We start from the raw sequence: 21,716 nt of genomic DNA on the forward strand, positions 1-21,716 counted from the left end.
TGCCAGTGTAATGAGCACAGTTCCCTTTGGAGTTGCTCCCTGATGGAATTCTTATGAATTCTTTGAATGTATATACGCTATGCAAAGGGACAGAGCAGTGATCTTGGTTTTGCCACCTTTGTCTGAGTCTGTGGACATTAGATACCAACACACAGATCTGAGACCATGACAGCGGGGGGGGGGGGGGGGGGGTAAAACTGTTTTCAATTTTTTTAAAATTAAAAAACCTTGTACCTTTCCTCCCTCCGCAAAAAAATCACTGATGGACCCCGTACCTTTAGTACGCCAGTTAAATGGTAAAATTCTGAGTTGTTCTTCAGTAATACTGTGATGAGTAGGACTTGAGACTTTGGTGCCAACATCCCTCAATTATATACAGCATGTATAAGAAAATCTTGCGGTGTACGGGACTTTAGGGGCATCCAATTTCACAGACAACCAAGTATTTTACTTTTACATCTATTTATTTGGGCTCAGGAGAGTCTATGACTTATATTCAGCCTATATTTGTCTGAAGCAGCTCCAATCACATGCACCCTCCCCAGGCCTAATGCACCACTGGCAAAGGGAACTTCTAGTGGGGAGCTGGGAAAAGAACAAGTCTGTTTGCAACAAACACAGCTGAAAGAATCAGAGGAAAGACTTCAAGGACATAACCCCGTATGCGTTTTTTGTTAGACAGAGGTAGATGACATATTGAGGTGGTTTTCCCCAAAAAATGGGCACCATGCTTTGCAACCTAAATGTTATAAAAACACAACATATCAGATTTTGCTCTGTGAAATAAATAGCTTGGATAAGAGTTTGTGTGTGTGTGTGTGTGTGTGTGTGTATATATATATATAATATTTACAGTGGGGACGGAAAGTATTCAGACCCCCTTAAATTTTTCACTCTTTGTTATATTGCAGCCATTTGCTAAAATCATTTAGGTTGACAGAAAAACACAGAATTTTTGCAGATTTATTAAAACCTTCCGTGCCGGAAATGAAACAGTTTTATGGATAGATTTACTTCCGCTTTAAGTCTATTCAGTGTCTCAGCTGCTGCCAGTCTGATAGCGCCCTCTGCTTTCCAGAGAGTAGTAGAATTTTCTGGATCATAAGTGTGGAGCTATGCAGATGGCAGGATGAATATTATACGGCCCTGGCCAATCTCAGGGATCTGGGCACAGAAGGCTGCTGAGAGTCTGTAAATATTCTCTGAGGTACTTCTGGGTCTTTTCCTGCAAAGGATGCGTCTAGCCTGGAGGGCTGCTGCCATGTGCTTGCTGTTTCTTGAGGCCTTAGGTAGGCAGCCTAAAGCCTCACAATGCTGAAGTGACAGAGAGCAGACTGTGGGGCGGTCTGCTGAAGATCTACTCTGGTATCACTGGAAAAATGTGTTGCTTGGAAGTTGGAAGGAGGCAACCAACTGTCCCTGGATATTTTGCGAGTACAGACTGCCAGCCCTCTTGTACTAGAGAGTCAGCTGTGTATTTGACTAAAGGGGACATTGGCTGGTGTCCCAAAGAGCTTAATCTATCTGATTCCTTGTAAAGGAACTTTGCTCTTGTTGCTCCAAAAGATTTTTACATCTAACGGCTTCTACTATAAGCCAAGTCCACAGTTTGCTATATGCAAGGACTGCTTCAGCTTTACAGAAAGGAGTTCACTGTCCTCGGCCTGTACATAGTTCTGTTTTTGGAGCATCCCACTTAATTCCCTCAACCCTATCCAAGTTCTCCAAAAAAAAAAAAAAAATGAACACACCTAAACTGGTTATTGAGGAAAACAGTGACTGTGATCGTGTGCCTGGCTGCAGGGCTATCTACAGTGAGGAACCTGGGCAAATTCCAGCAGCTCCTTGGGGAATAAGCTCTACATATATCTAGATAGATAGATAGATAGATAGATAGATAGATAGATAGATAGATAGATAGATAGATAGATAGATAGATAGATCTATATATACATATTATTTTTTTTCCTAAAAAATGTATTACTGAAAGCAGAGTTTCACCCAAAAGTGGAACTTCTGCTTTAAGGACTCCTTACCCCCTGACATGCCACATTTAGCATGTCATTTGTTTGGTGAGGGAGTGGGTACCTAGTTTTGACAGGTACCCAGCTCCCACTTCCACTCTCTAGGTGACTCGAGCGGAAGTTCTCCTCTCCCCCTAGGTGGTCCCTACCTCCCTGCAATGTTCTGGGACATGTCACAGGTCCCAGAAGATTGCCCGACCATTCAGGACGCACAACTCGTGCATGAACAGTGCGCACCCGGCTGTGAAGCCACAAGCTGTAGCTGCTGACTTATAATAAACACAGAAACTGCTGGAATTCCGTTTGAATACAGTCTGCATTATTTTATATATCCTACATCTGCCTAAATTTTTACTTTATTGAGGTTATTTTTTTTTAAAAGTTGCACAGAAGTGATCACAGAGGGGATAACATATGGATCACCACAAAGATCTACAAAGGCCTGGAAATTCAGTAGCTCCCTGATTCTGGACAATAACGGGGGATCATTTATCATCTGCAGTTGTGCAAACAATTCTGTTGGGATAACGTGCACTCAGACATTATACAATCACCAAGGTACGTTCAGCTCTTCAGTATCATTCTATCTGCCAATTTTCCACATTAAGTTTGTTTACAAGTTAGATAACTTTCTAACAAGAAGGCAGAAATCCTATACTGTGGGGGTGCCAGGGGCTTTCCCAGCTATAGCTGCTGGCAGTACGCAAATGTAAAAAATCCAACAGGCTGGTTGTACCCAAGTCAATCGATGGATCATCTTGGGTACAATCAGTCTTGCCCATACATAGATCGAACCTCGGCTGGTCCCTTCTGAACCGGCTGAATTTCAATCCATGTTTGGCCAGCTTAAAGCTAAAATGTTTATTTTAACCCCTCTAAGAATAATCCTTGTAGTTACTTGTACTACAATAAAACCCGATTTGGGGTTCCAGGCATAAGCAGTGGATTTGCATTGTTAACCTGCAATGGGAAGTACTGTTACTGATAGGATCCCCAAGTAAGAAACTTTGCAACAGATTCACAAAAATAATTAACATAAAAAATTAAAAATACAGTGAGTCACGATGAGAAACATTCTGAAAAATAGATTTAGGGTTTACATACATTTTGACCCAGAAGTCAGACTCCAAGAACAAAGTGCTGGTAGTTTCAGATCAATGGGGTTGATTTACTAAAGGCAAATCCACTCTTCACTGCAAGTGAACTTGAAAGTGCAGTCGCTGGAAAGGGGTAGATCTGAAATGAGGGGAAGCTCTGCTGGATTTTATCATCTAATCATGTACAAGCAAAAATGCTGTTTTTTGTTTTCCTTGCATGCCCCCCTCAGATCTACAGCAACTGCACTTCCAAGTGCACTTGTAGTGCAAAGTGGATTTGCCTTTAGCAAATAAACCCCAATATCTGCATTGCTGGCTAAATTTAAAGCAGACCTTCTGTCCATCGCTTAGGTAGCTCTTCCCCCGGCCTTCGGGTCCCGGCAATGCCCTCTGGCACATCTGCATATGTGCAGGTTATTTCCCGCACATGCATAAAAAAGGAAGAGGCTAGGGACCTCCTTAACAGCCTCTTTGCACATGTGTGGGAAACCCCATACATGTGCAGATGGTCAGGGAAAGCAATGGGTGTGCAGCTGTCCCCCAGGGCTTCCTTGGAACCCGAGTAGCAGGTAGCTGCACCAATAAATAACAGTAAAAATAAATAAATATATATATATTTATAATAATATATGTCCCAATATTCAGGTGAAAGGTGTAGGAATTACAACAGTTTATGTGTCTCCCACTTTTTAAGGGACCAAAAGTAATGGGACAGATTAACAATCATCCATCAAACTTTCACTTTTTAATACTTGGTTGCAAATCCTTTGCAGTCAATTACAGCCTGAAGTCTGGAATGCATAGACATCACCAATCACTGGGTTTCATCCCTGGTGATGCTCTGCCAGGCCTCTACTGCAACTGTCTTCAGTTTTCTGCTTGTTCTTGGGGCATTTTCCCTTCAGTTTTGTCTTCAGTGATCGGATTCAGGTCAGGTGATTGACTTGGCCATTGCATAACATTCCACTTCTTTCCCTTCAAAAACTCTTTGGTTGCTTTCATAGTATGCTTCGGGTCATTGTCCATCTGCACTGTGAAGCGCCGTCCAATGAGTTCTGAAGCATTTTGCTGAATATGAGCAGATAATATTGCCCAAAACACTTCAGAATTCATCCTGCTGCTTTTGTCAGCAGTCACATCATCAATAAATACAAGAGAACCAGTTCCATTGGCAGCCATACATGCCCACGCTATGACACTACCACCACCATGCTCCATTGATGAGGTGGTATGCTTTGGATCATGAGCAGTTCCTTTCCTTCTCCATACTCTTCACTTACCATCACTCTGGTACAACTTGATATTGGTCTCATCTGTCCATAGGATGTTGTTCCAGAACTGTGAAGGCTTTTTTAGATGTTGTTTGGCAAACTCTAATCTGGCCTTTCTGTTTTTGAGGCTCACCAGTGGTTTAGATCTTGTGGTGAACCCTCTGTATTCACTTTGGTGAAGTCTTCTCTTGATTGTTGACTTTGACACACAAACACCTACCTCCTGGAGAGTGTTCTTGATCTGGCCAACTGTTGTGAAGGGTGTTTTCTTCAGCAGGGAAAGAATTCTTCGGTCATCCACCGCAGTTGTTTTCTGTGGTCTTCCGGGTCTTTTGGTGTTGCTGAGCTCACCAGTGCGTTCTTTCTTCTTAAGGATGTTCCAAACAGTTGATTTGGCCACACCTAATGTTTTTTCTATCTCTCTGATGGGTTTGTTTTGTTTTTTCAGCCTAATGATGGCTTGTTTCACTGACAGTGACAGCTCTTTGGATCTCATATTGAGAGTTGACAGCAACAGATTCCAAATGCAAATAGCACACTTGAAATGAAGTCTGGACCTTTTATCTGCTCCTTGTAAATAGGATAATGAGGGAATAACACACACCTGGCCATGGAACAGCTGAGCAGCCAATTGTCCCATTACTTTTGCTCCCTTAAAAAGTGGGAGGCACATATACAAACTGTTGTAATTCCTACACCGTTCACCTGATTCGAATGTAAATACCCCCAAATTAAAGCTAAAAGTCTGCAGTTAAAGCACATCTTGTTTGTTTAATTTCAAATCCATTGTGGTGGTGGGTGGTGTATAGAGCCAAAAAGATTAGAATTGCGTCGATGTCCCAATATTTATGGACTTGACTGTGTGTGTATATATATATATATATATATATATATATATATATATATTTTTTTTTTTTTTTTTTTAATAGTATACTGTTTATCCAGAGAGGGAGGAGTAAGGAGGCAGTGCAACATGACATTAGCTTTAGGCTTGGTTCACACTCTCGTAACGGGAAAGTCGCGTGACTTAGGGTGTGACTTTGCCATACGATTTTATTGCGGCTTGCTTGCGACTTCATTAACCGAAGTCAATGCAAGTCATGCTGAAGTTGTCCCAAGGTAGTGCAGGAACCTTTTTCTAAGTCGCTGCGACTTGAGTTGCACCAATTAGAACATTTCCACTGCAATTAATGGAGTGCACTCTCTTGAACTCTCAAGTCGCATGACAAGTCCCGGCAGTGTGAACCGAGCCTTAGGTTGAAGGTTCACTATAAATATTGTAAAGAAAATGTCACTGTGTTGCATTTTGTATTTTAGGAATGCTTCTGAGTTAGGAGGGCTGTACCTTTAACTGATAAGGCTGGAATAATAGATACACAAATAGATATAGGAAAGGCAACCAATTCAGTTTTATGGTAAATGTCACCAGCTCATTAGTGCAAGCTGTTTGCATTACCATATACACCTTTTATCTTAGTAGTATTACATTGACATTGACTTATGATTTTCTTTTTGTTTTATTTTGTAGAACAAAATAATTTTCTTTTTTCAATTGCAAGTGGAACTTGTGGCCTCTGTTTAACTATTGTAATCATTGTATTTATGGTGGTGTTGTGCAAGTACAAGAAGGTAACATTTTATTTGTTTTAAATTGAATATTTTTGTACTTTATGCTAGTATTTGATCTAATGCATTATTGTTTTGTTTTCTTAAAAAGAAATACAAATATGAAAGCCAACTCCTGATGATCCAGTATGTTGGTCCTTCAGACAATGAATATATCTACATTGATTTCAGTGTGTTAGAGTATGACTTAAAATGGGAATTTCCCAGAGAGAATCTGGAAATTGGTGAGTTACTAGCTTTTTACTCTGCAAAACAGTAATCCGAAGCAATCAATCAGAATTTGTCATTTAAAGTCGTATCCAACTCAAAAGCAAATTTTATTATATTGCAGCTTACCAATTCTTAGATGTGATGGCTGCATTCCTTTTCTTTTTTAGGCTTTCTTTCGTCTCATTTTATCTTGTGATCCAGCCAAAAAAAAACAAGCTTTCTTGCAAATGTATTAGTTACAGAGATGAGACAAACCATCTATTACTAGCAGGGATGCCTACAATGATCAGCTTTTTGTATTTGTTTATTTATTTATGTTAAACCTTTATCCCAAAAGGAAAAAAAAATGTTTGCTGTAACTTCTTATAAAATATTACCTGGAGTTTAGCTTCAGTTTGTTAGATGTACTAGCAGCATTAAATTCACTAACCCACTCCCCTTCCCCCCCTCCCCAATTAGCAATACTGCTGTCCAAAGGTGCCCCCTGTGCTCCTTCATCCAGGGTGGGGGGCACTCTATTACAGGAGGCGTGTTACTGACCAGATCACAAGGTGAAAACAGAGGGGAAAAAAACTAAAAAAAGAAAACTAATGCAGCCACCACATTTATTGATTAGTAAGCTGCAATATATAACATTTTTGGTTTTGGTTTTAATACCAATTTAAGCTGTCCATACACTGTTATTTTTGGTTTGAATGAAAAAAAGCAAACAGATTCCTATAGCCACACAAACCAGGTGAATGGGGGACATTGTATTCCGACAGTGGCAGCCATGGCTGATCACTGATCACAGGCTGTAGCCAATCAAATCAATAAAAATGTAGAAACATGTCTCTTTGACAAAAATCACTCAATCTTTAAAGTGATTGTAAACCCTTACAGACCACTTTTTGCTACAGGTAAGCCTATAATAAGGCCCCTTGTAGATACCCAGGATATCTCCTAAACCTGAACATTTTAGGAGATATCCCTGTATTTGCATGTGCCGACGTCATCAGCACATGCGCACTGAAGCAAACTGAAGCAATGGCATGTACGTGGCGTTTGCTTCAGTGAGTCTGCCATTACCGGCGGCGCATGCGCGGGAGTGACGTCATCGCGGGTTTGGCCAATCACAGCGCCGGAGCCGCAATACCCGGAAGTAACCCCCGGGAGTGATGTCGCCAGCCGGTGCTGTGTACAGGCACAGCAGCGAGGTGAGTATTACATAATGAGTTAGTATGCTGTGCATACTAGCTCATTATGCCTTTGTTTTGCAGGTGTTAGTTTTTTTTTTTTTTTTTTTTCAAAGTGGGTTTACAACCACTTTAACCACCTCTCGCCCGCCGTATAGGCAGTTGACGGGCGGTGCCCGCGGGGGAGACGCAGCGCGGCGGTCGGTGGCAAGCTGTGTCCCTGGGACACGGCGCATCCCCGATCTTGGTAAAGAGCCATTGAAGCGGCTCTTTACCCATGTGATCAGCTGTGTCCAATCACAGCTGATCATGTGTAAAAAAGGAAATGCCAGTTATCGGCTTTCCTCTCCTCACACTGGCAGAGTGTGAGGAGAGTAGAGCCGATCAGCAGCATTTCCTTACAGGGGAGACCTGCACAGATAATCAAGATACTGACTATCAGTGCAGTCCTAATAGTGCTCAGCAGCGATGCCAATCAGTGCCCATCAGTGATGCCAATCAATGCTGCCTTTTAGTGCCCATCAGTGCCTGCTCGTCAGTGCCGCCCATCAGTGCTGCCCATTAGTGCAGCCAATCAGTGCCAATCAGTGCCCAGCAGTGCCACCAATCAGTGCCCATCAGTGATGCCAATCAATGCTGCCTTTTAGTGCCCATCAGTGCCTGCCCATCAGTGCTGCCTATCATTGCTACATATCAGTGTCCATCAGTGCTGCATATTAGTGCCTCCTCAACAGTGCCCTTCAGTGTCGCCTCATCAGTGCCCATCAGTGATGGAGAAAAATTATTTATTTACAAATGTTCTAACAGAAAGAAAAATCCTTTTTTTTTCAAAATTTTCAGTCTCTTTTTAGTTTTTTAAGCAAAAAAATAAAAAAATCCAGTGGTGATTAAATACCACCAAAAGAAAGCTCTATGTGTCTCAAAGAAAATTATAAAAATTTCATTTGGGTACAGTGTTGCATGACCGTGCAATTGTCATTCTAAGTGCGACAGTACTGAAAGCACAAAATTGGCCTGGTTAGGAAGAGGGTGAAAGTGCCCCGGTATTGAAGCGAAATATGTTCTACTTTCTGTCATAAAACATATCCAATAAAATCAAATTTTGTCATAAATTTAGGCCAAAATGTATTCTGCTACATGTCTTTCATAAAAAAAAAGTCTCATATTCACCTAGGCGGATGAAGCATTGGTCCAATGCTGTACCTGTCCCCCTCTGATTCTTCTTTGAAAATTGAGCAATCAAAGGCTGCTGATCATTCAGTTCTCAGTCTTCAGTTAGCAGAAAGCCAGTGACTGCCAGTTACCACCTCTCTGCTCTGCCCCTCCAACATTCAATGGAGCATTGGGCTGTGGAGGGGGGAGGAGCAGCTGGCTCAGACTCTCAGCAGTGCGCTGAGTCAGGCATATGAGTGGATCCCGACATTAAAGCCGGGATCTCTCCAGAGCCTAGACCAGCTGAGTGATATCAGAGGACAGTGGTCTTTAGCTAAATATGGGTCACAGGAATGCAGAACTAAAGAGTTAAATAAGGGGGTTTTGGGACTTTAAATGAGGAATAATAGTGTTCCTCCATCCCGGTTTTCGATAATAAATGAATAGGAGGTTGGGACTTTAAAATGAAGCAATTGGGTAGTGGAGGTAAAGTAAACCATCTATACATTACATTATGAAATATTTATTGAGAGTAAAACATATAACACATAGTAAAAGAATATTGATTTCATATATAATAAAACTAAGTGCACTCCTGTGACCTACAGGAGAAGTAGGGCCAAAAGAGCTTTGGCCATACATCTCCTTTAACTGCTTGCTGCCCGCCCACCGTCAAATGACAGCGGGGCAGTGCGGCTCTCATTCTGGGACGATGTCATATGACGGTGTCCCAGAACGGGTGCGTGGTGATTGCGGCCGCGCTGTGTCCTAGCAACTCTTTAACCATGTGATTGGCTGTGTCCAATCACAGCGGTCATATGTAAACAAGGAAGTTCCGGTAATCAGCTCTCCTCGCCTCACACTGGCAGAGTGTGAGGAGAGGAGAGCCGATCAGCGGCATCTCCTCACAGGGGGACATGTAGGAATGTAATCAGGGCACTGATCATCAGTGCCCTGATTACAATAAAGAAATATAGTGTCACAATACAGTGCCCACCAATGCCAGCATACAGTGCCCACCAGTGGCAGGAATCAGTGCCCACAAGTGCCACCAGTCAGTGCCCATTAGCCATGCCAGTCAGTGCTGGCAATCAGTGCTGCCTATCAGTGCTGCCCATCAATGTCCATCACTGCTGTCCATCAATGCCCATCAATGTCGTCCATCAGTGCCACCCATCAATTCCCATCAGTGCCCAAATGTGCCGCCTATCCGTTCCGCCTATCCGTGCCCACCAGTGCCGCCTATGAGTGCCCGCCACTGCCGCCTATCAGTAGCCACCAGTGCCGCCTGTTAGTGCCCATCAGTGCCACCTAACAGTGCCCATCAGTGCCGTCTATCAGTGCTCATCAGTGCCACATATCAGTGCCACCTATCAGTGCCCATAAGTGCAGCCTATTAGTGCCTTCTCATCAGTGCCACCTCATCAGTGCCCATAAGTGCCACCTCATCAATGCCCACCAGTTCAGCCTATTAGTGCCCATCAGTGCCGTCTCATCAGCAAACATCAGTGAAGCCGAAAAATTACTTAGTTACAAAATTTACTGACAGAAAAAAAGTAAAAAACATTTTTTTTTTCAAAATTTTTGTTTGGTCTTTTTTTTGTAAAAAATAAAAAACCCAGCAGTGATTAAATACCACCAAAACAAAGCTCTATTTGTGTGAAGAAAATAATAAAAAAATGTGTTTGGGTACAGTGTAGCACGATCGCGACAGCGCTGAAAGCTGAAAAATGGCCTGGGCAGGAAGGGGGTGTAAGTGCCCGGTAGGCAAGTGGTTAATGATCAGATCTTGAAGAGATCTGCAGTGGCCTGGCACTGTTCATTTTAAGGTAATTTGAAATGACCCCAAGGAATCTGATTATAAGTGCAATTTAGGTCTCTCAACATAATACTAGTGAAATACACACACACAATAAAAAGAATGAAAAATAATATTTTCTTAACTGATAACAGTTGACAGGGAACGGAAAATAGCAGTCTCTGGTCTTTCTCCCAGGTTATGTATATCCTATTGAGGTGCCAAACCTGCAGACATCACAGCATGATGTTCATTTCAATGGTCACTATTACATTTCTTCCATCAAAGAGCCCCCTCGCAACACACTTTTGAGTCTAAGTTTTATAACATTAAAAAACAACAGCTCAGCAGCTTCCTTTCAGTTTTCCAAATGTGGAAGGCAGTCCAGAAGCTTAATCTTTTGCTTAATTGGTCAGAGTAATTTTTGCTAATATAGGCCCAATTCACACTTCGCGTAGTGGGATCACGCATACCCACTCACTTTTTCTGCATATTTTTCTGCATTTGCACCCTACATGTGACAAACGTGCCAAAAAAGTGCCAAAAAAGAACCTTTTCAGGCATGGAGCTTCACACGTTCTGACATGTTTGTAGTACGCTTGTCGCGTGTTCTGAAAACGCCAAGTGTGAATGCAGCCTCAATGGCTCTGTAGTAAGACTATTGCTCTGTGAATTCTATTCTTGGCTTTAGTTTAATCCAAGATAATATGACGATTTTGTGCAATCCATTTAATATGAAGATTATCTATTGAAGTGTTACTAATCCCACAACAGTAAAATTAGTCTGTATATGTAGTAAAACATGCTTGTTATACTCACCGTGGAACCTAAGGGGTTAATCTGTTTTCTCTTAAACTCCCCTTCCTCAACAGTCCCCCATCTATCTGCTGATAGAACAGAGCCTTGGTGACAAGCTGCACATGCTCAGTTTGGTGTGTATTGCTAGAGAGTAATTTTGTTTCTTGGGAGGGTGAATGTGATCGGCACAGGGCCAGTCAGCACTGTCTAGACAGAAGGTTAGGTGTCCTGCAGCCTCATAGGTCAGTCAGAGGAGAATGACAACTCCTCATACAAGCTTTAACCAGACACTGATAGAAGTCACAAGACTGCTCTAACTGCTGATGAGAAAAGATATTTAGCAGTTTATACTTACTACAATAATGCTCTGTGTACCATGGGAGACTAGTTATAGTGAATGCAGGGTTTAGTAACACTTTAATCTAGTGATAGAGTGGTATGCTCACAGAACACACAGACATTAATTCTTTACTTTATAAATTTTAGGTGACACAATCGGTTCTGGAGCATTTGGAAAAGTGGTCACTGCTACAGCATATGGAATCAGCAAACCAGGGGTCTCATTGCAGGTGGCTGTCAAAATGCTGAAAGGTAGGTAAAGGATATAAAACAGCCAGTCTGACATAAGTAGAGGTGCTCTAGGAAAAGGAAACTATATTCTTTTTTTTTTAATTTTCCAGAGAGGTTTGTGTACATGGGCATGTTTTTATTTAGTGCTGCACATAATCTATAAAGCTGTATTCGACAGTTGGACTTGAATATTTATCTACATGACATGAAAAATACAAAGCTGTCTTATTGATACCTCTGGCTCATATAAAGACAACATATTTCCCAACTGTATACCAGATCCCTATGATTAAACAATCACAGTAAAATGCATCATGACATTTCATAACATGCGGCTCATTATAATAATACAACTTTAATGAAAATGACATTATTACCATTGGATGATACATGGTTCAGCTGACTACCGGTGTTTCGTCACATATGGCGACCCATCACATTTGGCTACCCGCTTGACTGCGCATGCGCGACGCTGCCATATGCGTTCCAACACTGTGGCGATCTGCGCTTGCGCAGAATTTTGTGGCCACACCCCTGAGTCCAGGTTCAAGCCCCACCATCCAAGTGGACATAGAGTTAGATTATAATTATGCCGAGCGAAGCGAGCCCGCGAGGGGCCCTGTGGCAAAGTGGTGTCATACAACAGTGTTAGAACGCATATGGCGGCGTCGCGCATGCGCACTCCAGCGGGTAGCCAAATGTGATGGGTTACCATATCTGACGGAACACCAGGCCCTGTCAGTAGGAAGCTGTAGTGTTGAATTCTGACAGGTGTAGGTGTTCACCATTCTAGCCCAGTCTGACAATAACTCTGAAGTGAAGGAAAGGACTGTATCACATAGCACTGCACCGCTAGCCCGCGTGTCAGTTTTATCTCTGTCAGATGTGGCCACAAACAAAGCGCTATGATTGACAGGGGACTGAGTGAGTGCAACAGCTACATTGTTTTTTCAGTTGTTAAAGTGTTTTCGGGTCCTTTCACATGGGCTTGTCCGCTTGGTGGACTCTGCTATGCTCAGTAGGCGGATGACAGGTCCGTCTCTGCTCACTGTGCTGAGACGGACCTTTCAGAGCCCTGCTCTCCTCTATGGGGGGATCAGATGAAAACAGGCTGCCTATCCGTTTTCATCTGATCCGATCCACCAGACGGATGGAAAATAGGGTCACCATCCCTCTGGATTTCACAGACAGGTTTGGATCGGATAGCAGCAGGTGTCAACCACTGACATCCGCCTCTCCATGGGGTGAATGGAGCATCCGATCAGATCCGCCTGAAAAACTGACAGACGGACCTGATCGGAAACCCTGTCTGAAAGGGGCCATACTGCATTGAATAGATGCACTTTCCTCTCTCCTTTTGTTTTTAACCATGAAAATGATTGCCTTTTTCAACCTTTTTGAACAGACAAATATTAGATCTTGATTTAAATAGTGCCTACAGATGAAGGTGATATACCTGTACATGAACACATGACAAATAAAGGTGACATAAAAAACAAAAATTCTGATTTGTCATACGGAAAAAGTAAGTAAACCCCTACATTTAACACTTCTTCCTGATTTGCAGATTAGGTGCCAATGATTAGAACCTCCTTAGGGAGTATGCAGATGGAACCAATCCTTTTTAAATTTTAGACATGTCTGGTGTTCTATTGGCTATTGACATTTGTGGTGTCATCATGCCAAGATCAACACGGCTCTCTAAGGACCTCAGAAAGAAAGTTGTGGATGCCTATGAGCCGGTAAGGGATTTAAAAAGATCACCAAATTAAATTAATCATTCCATTGTAAGGAAAATAATATTCAAGTGTTGTACATTAGATGTGTCTAGGACTGGCAAATGCAACCCAAGAACTGACCCTTTGATGGTAAAAAAAAGTCTCTAAGATTCCCAAAAATAGGTAACTCTTGCAGCAATTGCAAAGGGTGGATGCATCTACAATAACAAAGAGATTGCACTGATTCAACCTTCATGAGAGTTGTTTTAGAAAAAGCCTTCGCTGTTCAAAAGAACATTAGAGCAAGACTGCAGTTTGCCATTGAACATATGGGAAAATACCAGGCCTTCTGGAACAATGTGCTGAAAACTTATCAATCAAAAGTAGAGTTGTTTGGTCACAGTAACAGTAGCCCTGTGTAGCTCCCTCCTTTAGTTGGGCTGCTAGGCTCTATATTTTAAATATATATATACATATATATGTAGCGCTGGTAGATTTGCAATCTACCGCACGTTAGGTAAATTTAGTAAATTGTGCGTTAGGAAGGTAAAGTTTGCCTCTGTTCCAGCTTGGCTGACGTTGTGTGTGTTTCCGTGCTGACCGGTGGGTGTCGCTGTTATCACTGGTTAGTGTTGGAAAGGCAATGTGTCGAAGCGTATGGATGCTCTTCTGTCCCGGAGACAACTCGGTGGAGGTGGTCCTACGAGTTGCATTCTGGGCGAGGGTATTTATGGGACAGACGCCATATTTTGGGGTTCCTTTTTCAGCCACCTGCTGGCCCTCCTGGCCGACAGGTATGCGTTAAGGAGCTACCTCGTGGTCCTCCACTCCGGAGGCCCACGATACTACGGCGCAGGGGTGATTCCAGAGGCTTGTCTGGGGCCTACCACCGTGGCATGGAATGGTCCTGAGCTGTCAGTCCTGTGTGACGAAGCTGGACAACCGAGGAGATCCCAGGGGAGGACCCGTCTTGGAGGGATCACGCAGCATGCTGGTCTATAGAGGGGCCTGGTGACTCGGTTGGAGGACGCATCCGAAAGTAACTATACAGCATAGTGTTGTCGGGTTGGCTTAAAGGTTCAAGCACTGTGACTGACGTTCACTACAGAAAATCTGATACATCCTGTGGCAGAGGATCGTACGGGTTTTATTCCCAAACAAGTCTGTGGCAGAGACTTTGATTCGTGCTGCGTGCTGGCTGCTAGACCAGTGAGAGAGGCCTATCCAGACGAGCAAGGAGTGTGTCCCATGAGGGGAGCGCATTCCATATAGTATCTGAATTCTACCAGGACATTTGTCAAGAGAACCCTACAAGAGGGTATTTGAGTTTCTTCTGCGAGTTTCCTTTACACCTCTTTCCTGCTATTTCCTAAGTCGTTTGTTTAATAAAGCAGAGGTAAACTCAACGGAACCCTAGACCCAGTGCCGGTGAAACAGAGGGAAGCAGAGTGAAGGTAACAGACCCGCTTAAACCAGCAGCTCCACCGTGAGTTATTGCTCTCTCTCTCTCTCTCTCTCTATCTATCTATCTATCTATCTATCTATCTATCTATCTATATATATATATATATATATATATATATATATATATATATATATATATATATATATATATATATAATTTTTTATTTAAGTTTTGCTTCCCTGCAGTTAGTGGAGCAGTAATCAGCTGTTTTCGTCTTGTCAGGGATTCTTAGCTGGGTATTCGATTTCTCCCACCTGCTTCCCCTGGGGCTGCTGCCCACTGGGAGATAACTAGAGAGACAAGAAATAGCAGTCTGGGCCTCACAGGGAGCTGAGGGCCTGGAGGAGATTGCTAGTGTATTTTTCGGGAGCGAATTGTTCTGAAGTCCTGGTCTGGAGAAGGACCCTGTACCTCCCTCACTAAAAATCTACCCGTGGAGGCTGGGTGGCAGACTGCTCCTGGGACATTGTAAGACCTGGTTGGGTCTTTTTTGTGTGCCAGCTACTATAAGGATTTGTGCTAGAAGTTTTTCCTCCAATTCATTGCTACTGTTCCAATTTACTCAGCAATAAATTCTAAAAAGACACCCTCCCCAGACTGAGCCTGTATTGTTGGCGTGGGTGGAACTGTGCTTGGACTGACAGCCTTTGTACTACTTGGAAAACCTATCTATTTCCAGTGGCCCCTCTGGGGGTGAGCGCTACACTTGTTTGCCGCAAACTGAAGACTATGAAACATCTCAGGGGAAGAAATTCATGACAACTGTGAAGCATGGTGGCAGAAATGTTATAGTTTGAGGTTGCTTGTTTGTTTAAAGTTGAAGTCCAGTCTAAACCTATCTACACTTAAATCTACTCCAACCCTTATTCAAAGCCCCATACTAACTACCCTGTAAAGGAAAGATGTGTATACTTACTTAATCTAAGAGTGCTCCGGCCCAAACACAAGATCAGCTCCCAGCGCCAGCTTCAAGGGAGAGGAGGGACAGCAGACAATGGATGCCCCATAGTAAGTCTATGAGTAACGTCACAGCCCTGGCACCCTGCAGCAATTGCCGTTGCTCTCTCTTCTCCCCTGAAGCCAGCCTTTGGGGAGATCACGTAACCGAACCAGAGCACCCTTAGATTAGGAAAGAGCGAAGATGGGAGCTCTAACAGTGGTGACAATGCAGCACTGGAGGACTTTGTTTTAAAGGTAAGTCTGCCCTAATGTGCTTGTATGTGGTGAATACTAGCACATTATGGCAATATCTGCATGTGATAATTGTGTATATATTGTTCCATGAAGATGTGCTGAATGCCAGCTCAGCAGCAAATGAAATGTTCCTTTAAGTTACTTTAGAATATTAAAAAAACAGGCAGTGCCTTCATTAATGAAACATTATGAGAATGCAGTCTTCCATAAGACTTTTATAAGTAGTAAACATGTACTATAGGTTCCTCATTTCTGATTTCAAGGTGGTAAGTAGCTAACCCTCACCTGCATGTAGGTGCCTAAAGTGTCCTTGCAGCAATACAGCTTTTTGTGAATGTATTTATCAATCTTTTTATTTCAGAAAATCCTGATACTTCAGAAAAAGAGGCCTTAATGTCAGAGCTAAAAATGATGACTCAGATTGGACATAGTGAAAATATAGTGAATTTGCTGGGAGCATGTACCACATCAGGTAAACGTCTATTTCTTTCAATGTTTTATATGAAGCACTACCCCCACTCCTGCACGGCCAGTAACTTCCACACTTTCTCCACACACAAGGAACAGTCTTTGAGCTTGGTTTTTATTTTTTATTATGAGGTAATAACTTGGATGGGGAATAGGAATTATGGGATGCCCAACTTGATAGCAATGAAAACCAGGGACAACATCCTCCCTATGTACAATTCCAGATTGGGTTCTTCACTCCCAGACATTGACAGTTTCTAAGTGAAAATATGCAACAGCCCCTTAGAGACTAGGAACTCTCAGTCCCTTAAGGAAGTAGCACAAAGTGTTGTAAACTGCATCCTAGAGTACCTCCAACTCCCTTGTAGACACTGGTCCCAGCTCTACCAACTGCAGGAAATGCCAGCCCACCTGGCTGCTTCTTCACCAGTCTGCCCGACTGACTCTTCCCCAGTCTAACCCAACTGCTCCAGAGTTCTCCCAGGGCGAGGTTAAGAAAAATTTAAACACACCACTATTTTTATCTTCCAGAGAGACCTGCTACATGTGGAAGTCTTTCCCCTTGTAGGTCCCTGACCATGCTGTAGTACCCACACTGTCCTCCTTGCTCCCACTGACTCCATCTTCCATCGGACTCTCCTTGCCAGCATGACTAATCCATATTTAAGGGTTGGCTTAGTCCCATGCCAGGCCCACTGCCTGGGGATTGGCCAAACTCCTCAAAGTATGCAGATCAATCCTCCTGGCCTCCGCCCACTAACCTCTAGAAGTTTCTCCAAACTTCCAGACCCAGGGGGAGGCACCAGAGACTTGTCTGCATGAGTCATCCAGCCTAAACACAAATAAACCCTGGCCCAGATTGCATGACTCATGCTTAACTATGAGCCAAACTATGTTTTACCTACCCTCACACTAGTAACACACTAAAGGGTGCTACATATACTTATACTGTATATGGACTACTGCCACCCAAACCTTTGCTGTTTATATAACATACGCAGGTTACATGTTCTATATTTTGCTTTGATATCAGTGCACATGACTTTTTGTCTTTGTATCCATCCATTTTGCAGGTCCATTGTATCTCATTTTTGAATACTGCCCCTATGGTGATCTTCTCAACTACTTAAAATCTAACAGAGAGACATTTCACAAGACATGGTCAGATGTCATTAAAGACAACACCTTCACTTTTTACCATAATTTTAACCAGGAGGAGAAATTCAGGTAAATGTCTTTTTTTAATGTATATTTATGGTTTATGTGCTGATTTTTATATTTTAAAAGACTTCTCATATGTTTTATAATACCAGGAAAAGTAAGTGGCAACATATCCACCTGAACTCATAGAGGGAAAAAAAAATCCTTCTTGGCCCCTCAAGATAGTTGGATCAGATTCCTGGTCAAATATTTCCTATATTAGCCTTTAAGAATTATAACTGATATTTTTGTGTTAGCTGTGAAAATCTCATCCAGTCTTTTTTTTTTTTCATTATAAAAGGTCCTAGCACATATACACGTGTAATGCTGGGATGAAGCACTTTAAATAAATATGCCTAAATACTGATCTTTAGCTCACCAGCAACTACATTGTGAATGTTCTATGCCCACTTACTTGGCAATAAGGTCCCAGGCACATTCATCTTAGGAAGTGATTTATGTCTCAGCATGTTCAAAATGATGGGCACCAGTCACTTTAATTAAGTTTTTTGTAGTTTTTTTGCACACGTGCATGAAGAATGGGCGGCAGGGTGGAGGGAGCACAAGATAGCCGTAGGTTTCTACATAAGCATAGTCCTTAGTCTTCTGGGTGTCTTTCAAATTTTTTGAGTTCCTATGTCATAGGGCTATACTGGCTGGCACTTAAAATGTGACTCCCTGACAACTGAGGTTCTAGTGGTATCTCGGTCTTAGTCCTCAAGTCAAGGGCCGAAACTAGGGGGGCCTGCCCGGGGTGCCACATTGAGAGGGGCGCTGCTGACAGGAGCAGTGACAGTGGTATCACTTCTCCTGTCAGCCCAGCGCTGGGAGCCAGGAGGAGAGAGCCAGAGGTAGTGAGGACTGTGTTCTCTCTCCGTCTGCTTTTTTCTGTCAGATGCCGCTTGTGAAGCTGTTTTTGGGTTTGCTTAGAACTTGTAGACAGGGGCAGACTTCGGGCACTGCCTGGTGGGAGGGTGAGGGGAGAAAAGGATAGGAGCGGAGGACAAGACCAACAGGGGGGTACTCCTGTAGGGGGCTCGGTGGGGCGGGGAGGCACAAATGCAGAACGATGCCCTGTACTGATCTCTTCTGCAACTGAAAGCCGGTCTACTCCCTCTCCCTCCCGACAGCTTTCATCTGCTGGAGGGAGACACACAGACATGGCCCCGTCCAGCCCTTCCTTGGATGCTATATAAGTGGCTGCTGATCTCTCTCCACCCCCGCCCGCACTCAGAGCCAGGACAAGGGAGCAGCATCCTGGGGCATTGAGAGAAGAAGTGGCAGAGTGAAGAGAGCTGAGAGGAGGTGTGCTGTGTTGGTTGGGCTCTCCAGGCTCTCTTCTCCTATCAGAACAGCGCTCTTCCATCACATGAGATGGGATTGCTCTTAAAAGGCCTCATCTGTACGCACACATAGTTTGATTACCGCCCCCTATCTCCTCCAAGGATTGCTCATTGTAGCAGGAAATGTGGGTAGGGGGCTGTAATCAAACTGTGTGTGTGTACAGATAATGCCTTTTAAGAGCAATCCCATCTCATGTGCTGGAGGAGCGCTGTTTTGATTATAGATGGTGAAGGGGAACTGGCGGGCAGCGGTAAGGTAAAATTAGACTGTGATATTAGATGACATAACAAAGCACTGACTCCTTCACTAAAGATGATGCAGTTATCAGATAACCCTGTTGATAGCATCCAGGTACATTATAGGCATCAGGACAGGCATCTAAAAGCTGTAATTTTGGGGGGGTGGTCTCCTGGTGTAGTATGAGGGGATAGGGGAGTCCCCTCCTCTCTCCCACCTCTCTCTCTCTCTCTCTCTCTCTCTCTCTCTCTCTCTCTCTCTCTCTCTCTCTCTCTCTCTCTCTCTCCCACCTCTCTCTCTCTCTTTCTCGCCTCTCTTCTCCCTCACCCCCTCTCCCTCTCACCCCCATTCTCTCACCTCTCCTCTCCCTCTGTCCCCCTCTCTCTCACCCCCCTCTCTCTCACCTCCCTCTTCCATCCCCTTTCTTTCTCTCTCTCCCACCCCCTCTCTCTCTCTCACCCCCTCTCTCTCCCTCACCCCCTTTCTCTCTCACTCCTCTCTCTCAGCTCCTTCTCTCCTTCCTCAACCCCCTCTCTCTCTGCCCCCTCTCTTCTCCCTCGACCCCCTCTCCCTCTCACCCCCATTCTTTCACCTCTCCTCTCCCTCTGACTCCCTCCCTCTCATTTCCCCTCTCTCTCACCCCCCTTTCTCTCTATCTCTCTCCCACCCCATCTCTCTCACCCCCTCTCTCTCCCCGGCCTCTTTCTCTCCCCCCTCTCACCCCTTCTCTCTCCCCGCCCTCTTTCTATATCCTCTCTGTTACCCCCCTCTCTCTCACCCACCCTCTCTCTCATCCCACCTCTCTATCTCACCCCCCATTTCTCTCACCCCCTCTCTCTCTCTTACATCCTCTCCCTCACCCCCTCTCTCACCTTCCTCTCTCTCGCTCTCTTACCCCCTCTCTTTCTCTCTCACCTCCCCTCTGCCCCCTCACCTCTCTCTTTCTCTCTCACCACCTCTCTAACCCCCCTACACCCCATCTCCCACCCCTCTTTTACACTCCCTTTCTTACCTCTCTTCCTCTCCTCTCATCTCTCCCCCTCCTCTTTCTCCCCTTTATTCATCTCTCTCTTTCCCTCCTATTCCTATCTCTCCTACTTCTTCTCTCTCTCCCTCCACCGCCTCTTCCTCTCTTACATTATATTAGGCGGCTAGGGCAAGTGGGGAAAATTTGGAGTAAATTGCCTTTAACAATAATAGGTAGAGCCAATCTGATAAAGATGATTTGGATGCCACAATTATTATATTTGTTACATAACTGCCCCACGGAAATTCTTCAAACAAATAGTTACCCTGTTTAGAGATCTTATATGGAGATATGAACATCCTAGAATTAGTTTGGAAACTTTGCAGCTGCCTAAGGATGAAGGAGGTTTGGTTGTCCCTAATGCCAGGTCTTATTATCTGGCACCCCAACTACAGCAAATAAATGGATGGAATACTATAGATTGTGAGGATCCCATACAAAAAATATATTCTCCCAATTGCCAATAAATTCACTAGGGCAGTCAATATTTTCTTACCATTTTTATAATAAACGTAGATATCCTACATTCTATTTGATACATAGGATTTGGACCACTGTTCAACAAGATACTCAGTATGAAGGTTATACACAATATATGCCCATATGGAATAATCCACAACTGCCTGAAGTGACGAAACTTAAAAGTTTTGATTTGTGGAAAAAGGCAGGTATTCTGTTTCTAAGCCAACTTTAGGATAATGATGTTTTGCAATCATTTGATAAATTAGCAGTGAAATATCAGTTGTCCAATAAATTATTCTTTCAATTTTTACAGTTACGGCATGCCTTGCAGAGCCAAGCAAAGACATTTTTATTAAAATATAATCCTTCATCAATCTTAGCTCTGGCAGTTACCACTAGAAATCTAGAGACACTTAGTGATGGGGAATGGGGGCAACCTTTGAAAAATGTAACCACTTCCATACCAGGCACTTTCCCCCTTTCCCGCCCAGGACAATTTTTAGCTTTCAGCACTGTCGCAATTGTAATGACAATTGCGCGTACATGCAGCACTGTACCCAAACAAATTTTTTCTTCCCACAAATAGAGCTTTCTTTTGGTGGTATTTGATCACCTCTGCAGTTTTTAATTTTTGCACTATAAACTAAAAAAGACCAACAATTAAAAAAAAAAAAAACATGGGCACTGATAGGTGGTACTGATAGATGGCACTGATGGGCACTGATAGGTGGCACTGGATAGGCAGCACTGATGAGGAGCTACTGACAGGCATTACTGAGTGGCACTGATTGGCACTGACAGCCTTTACTAATGGAGCGCTGACTGGCACTTTTTTGGGCACTGATTGACACTGTTATGGGCACTGACAGACGGTTATTAT

The 21,716-nt window shown here is 43.5% G+C and overlaps 1 protein-coding gene across 5 annotated transcripts in view; it reads left to right on the forward strand.

Moving 5' to 3' along the window:
* The window catches only part of FLT3 (fms related receptor tyrosine kinase 3), a 179,473-nt gene that overhangs the window by 138,240 nt on the left and 19,517 nt on the right, over window positions 1–21,716 (forward strand). For all 5 annotated transcript variants that reach the window (XR_012241492.1, XM_073613376.1, XM_073613372.1 and 2 more), the window contains 6 exons: window positions 2,407–2,582; window positions 5,921–6,021; window positions 6,110–6,242; window positions 11,638–11,742; window positions 16,460–16,570; window positions 17,640–17,793. Coding sequence is in view for 4 of the 5 variants with exons in the window: in XM_073613376.1 (XP_073469477.1) it covers window positions 2,407–2,582; window positions 5,921–6,021; window positions 6,110–6,242; window positions 11,638–11,742; window positions 16,460–16,570; window positions 17,640–17,793 (780 nt within the window). In the remaining variant the exon portion in view is untranslated. The remainder of the gene's footprint in view (window positions 1–2,406; window positions 2,583–5,920; window positions 6,022–6,109; window positions 6,243–11,637; window positions 11,743–16,459; window positions 16,571–17,639; window positions 17,794–21,716) is intronic.

Source organism: Aquarana catesbeiana, linkage group LG02 (assembly GCF_042186555.1).
Source record: "Aquarana catesbeiana isolate 2022-GZ linkage group LG02, ASM4218655v1, whole genome shotgun sequence".
Taxonomy (NCBI): domain Eukaryota; kingdom Metazoa; phylum Chordata; class Amphibia; order Anura; family Ranidae; genus Aquarana; species Aquarana catesbeiana.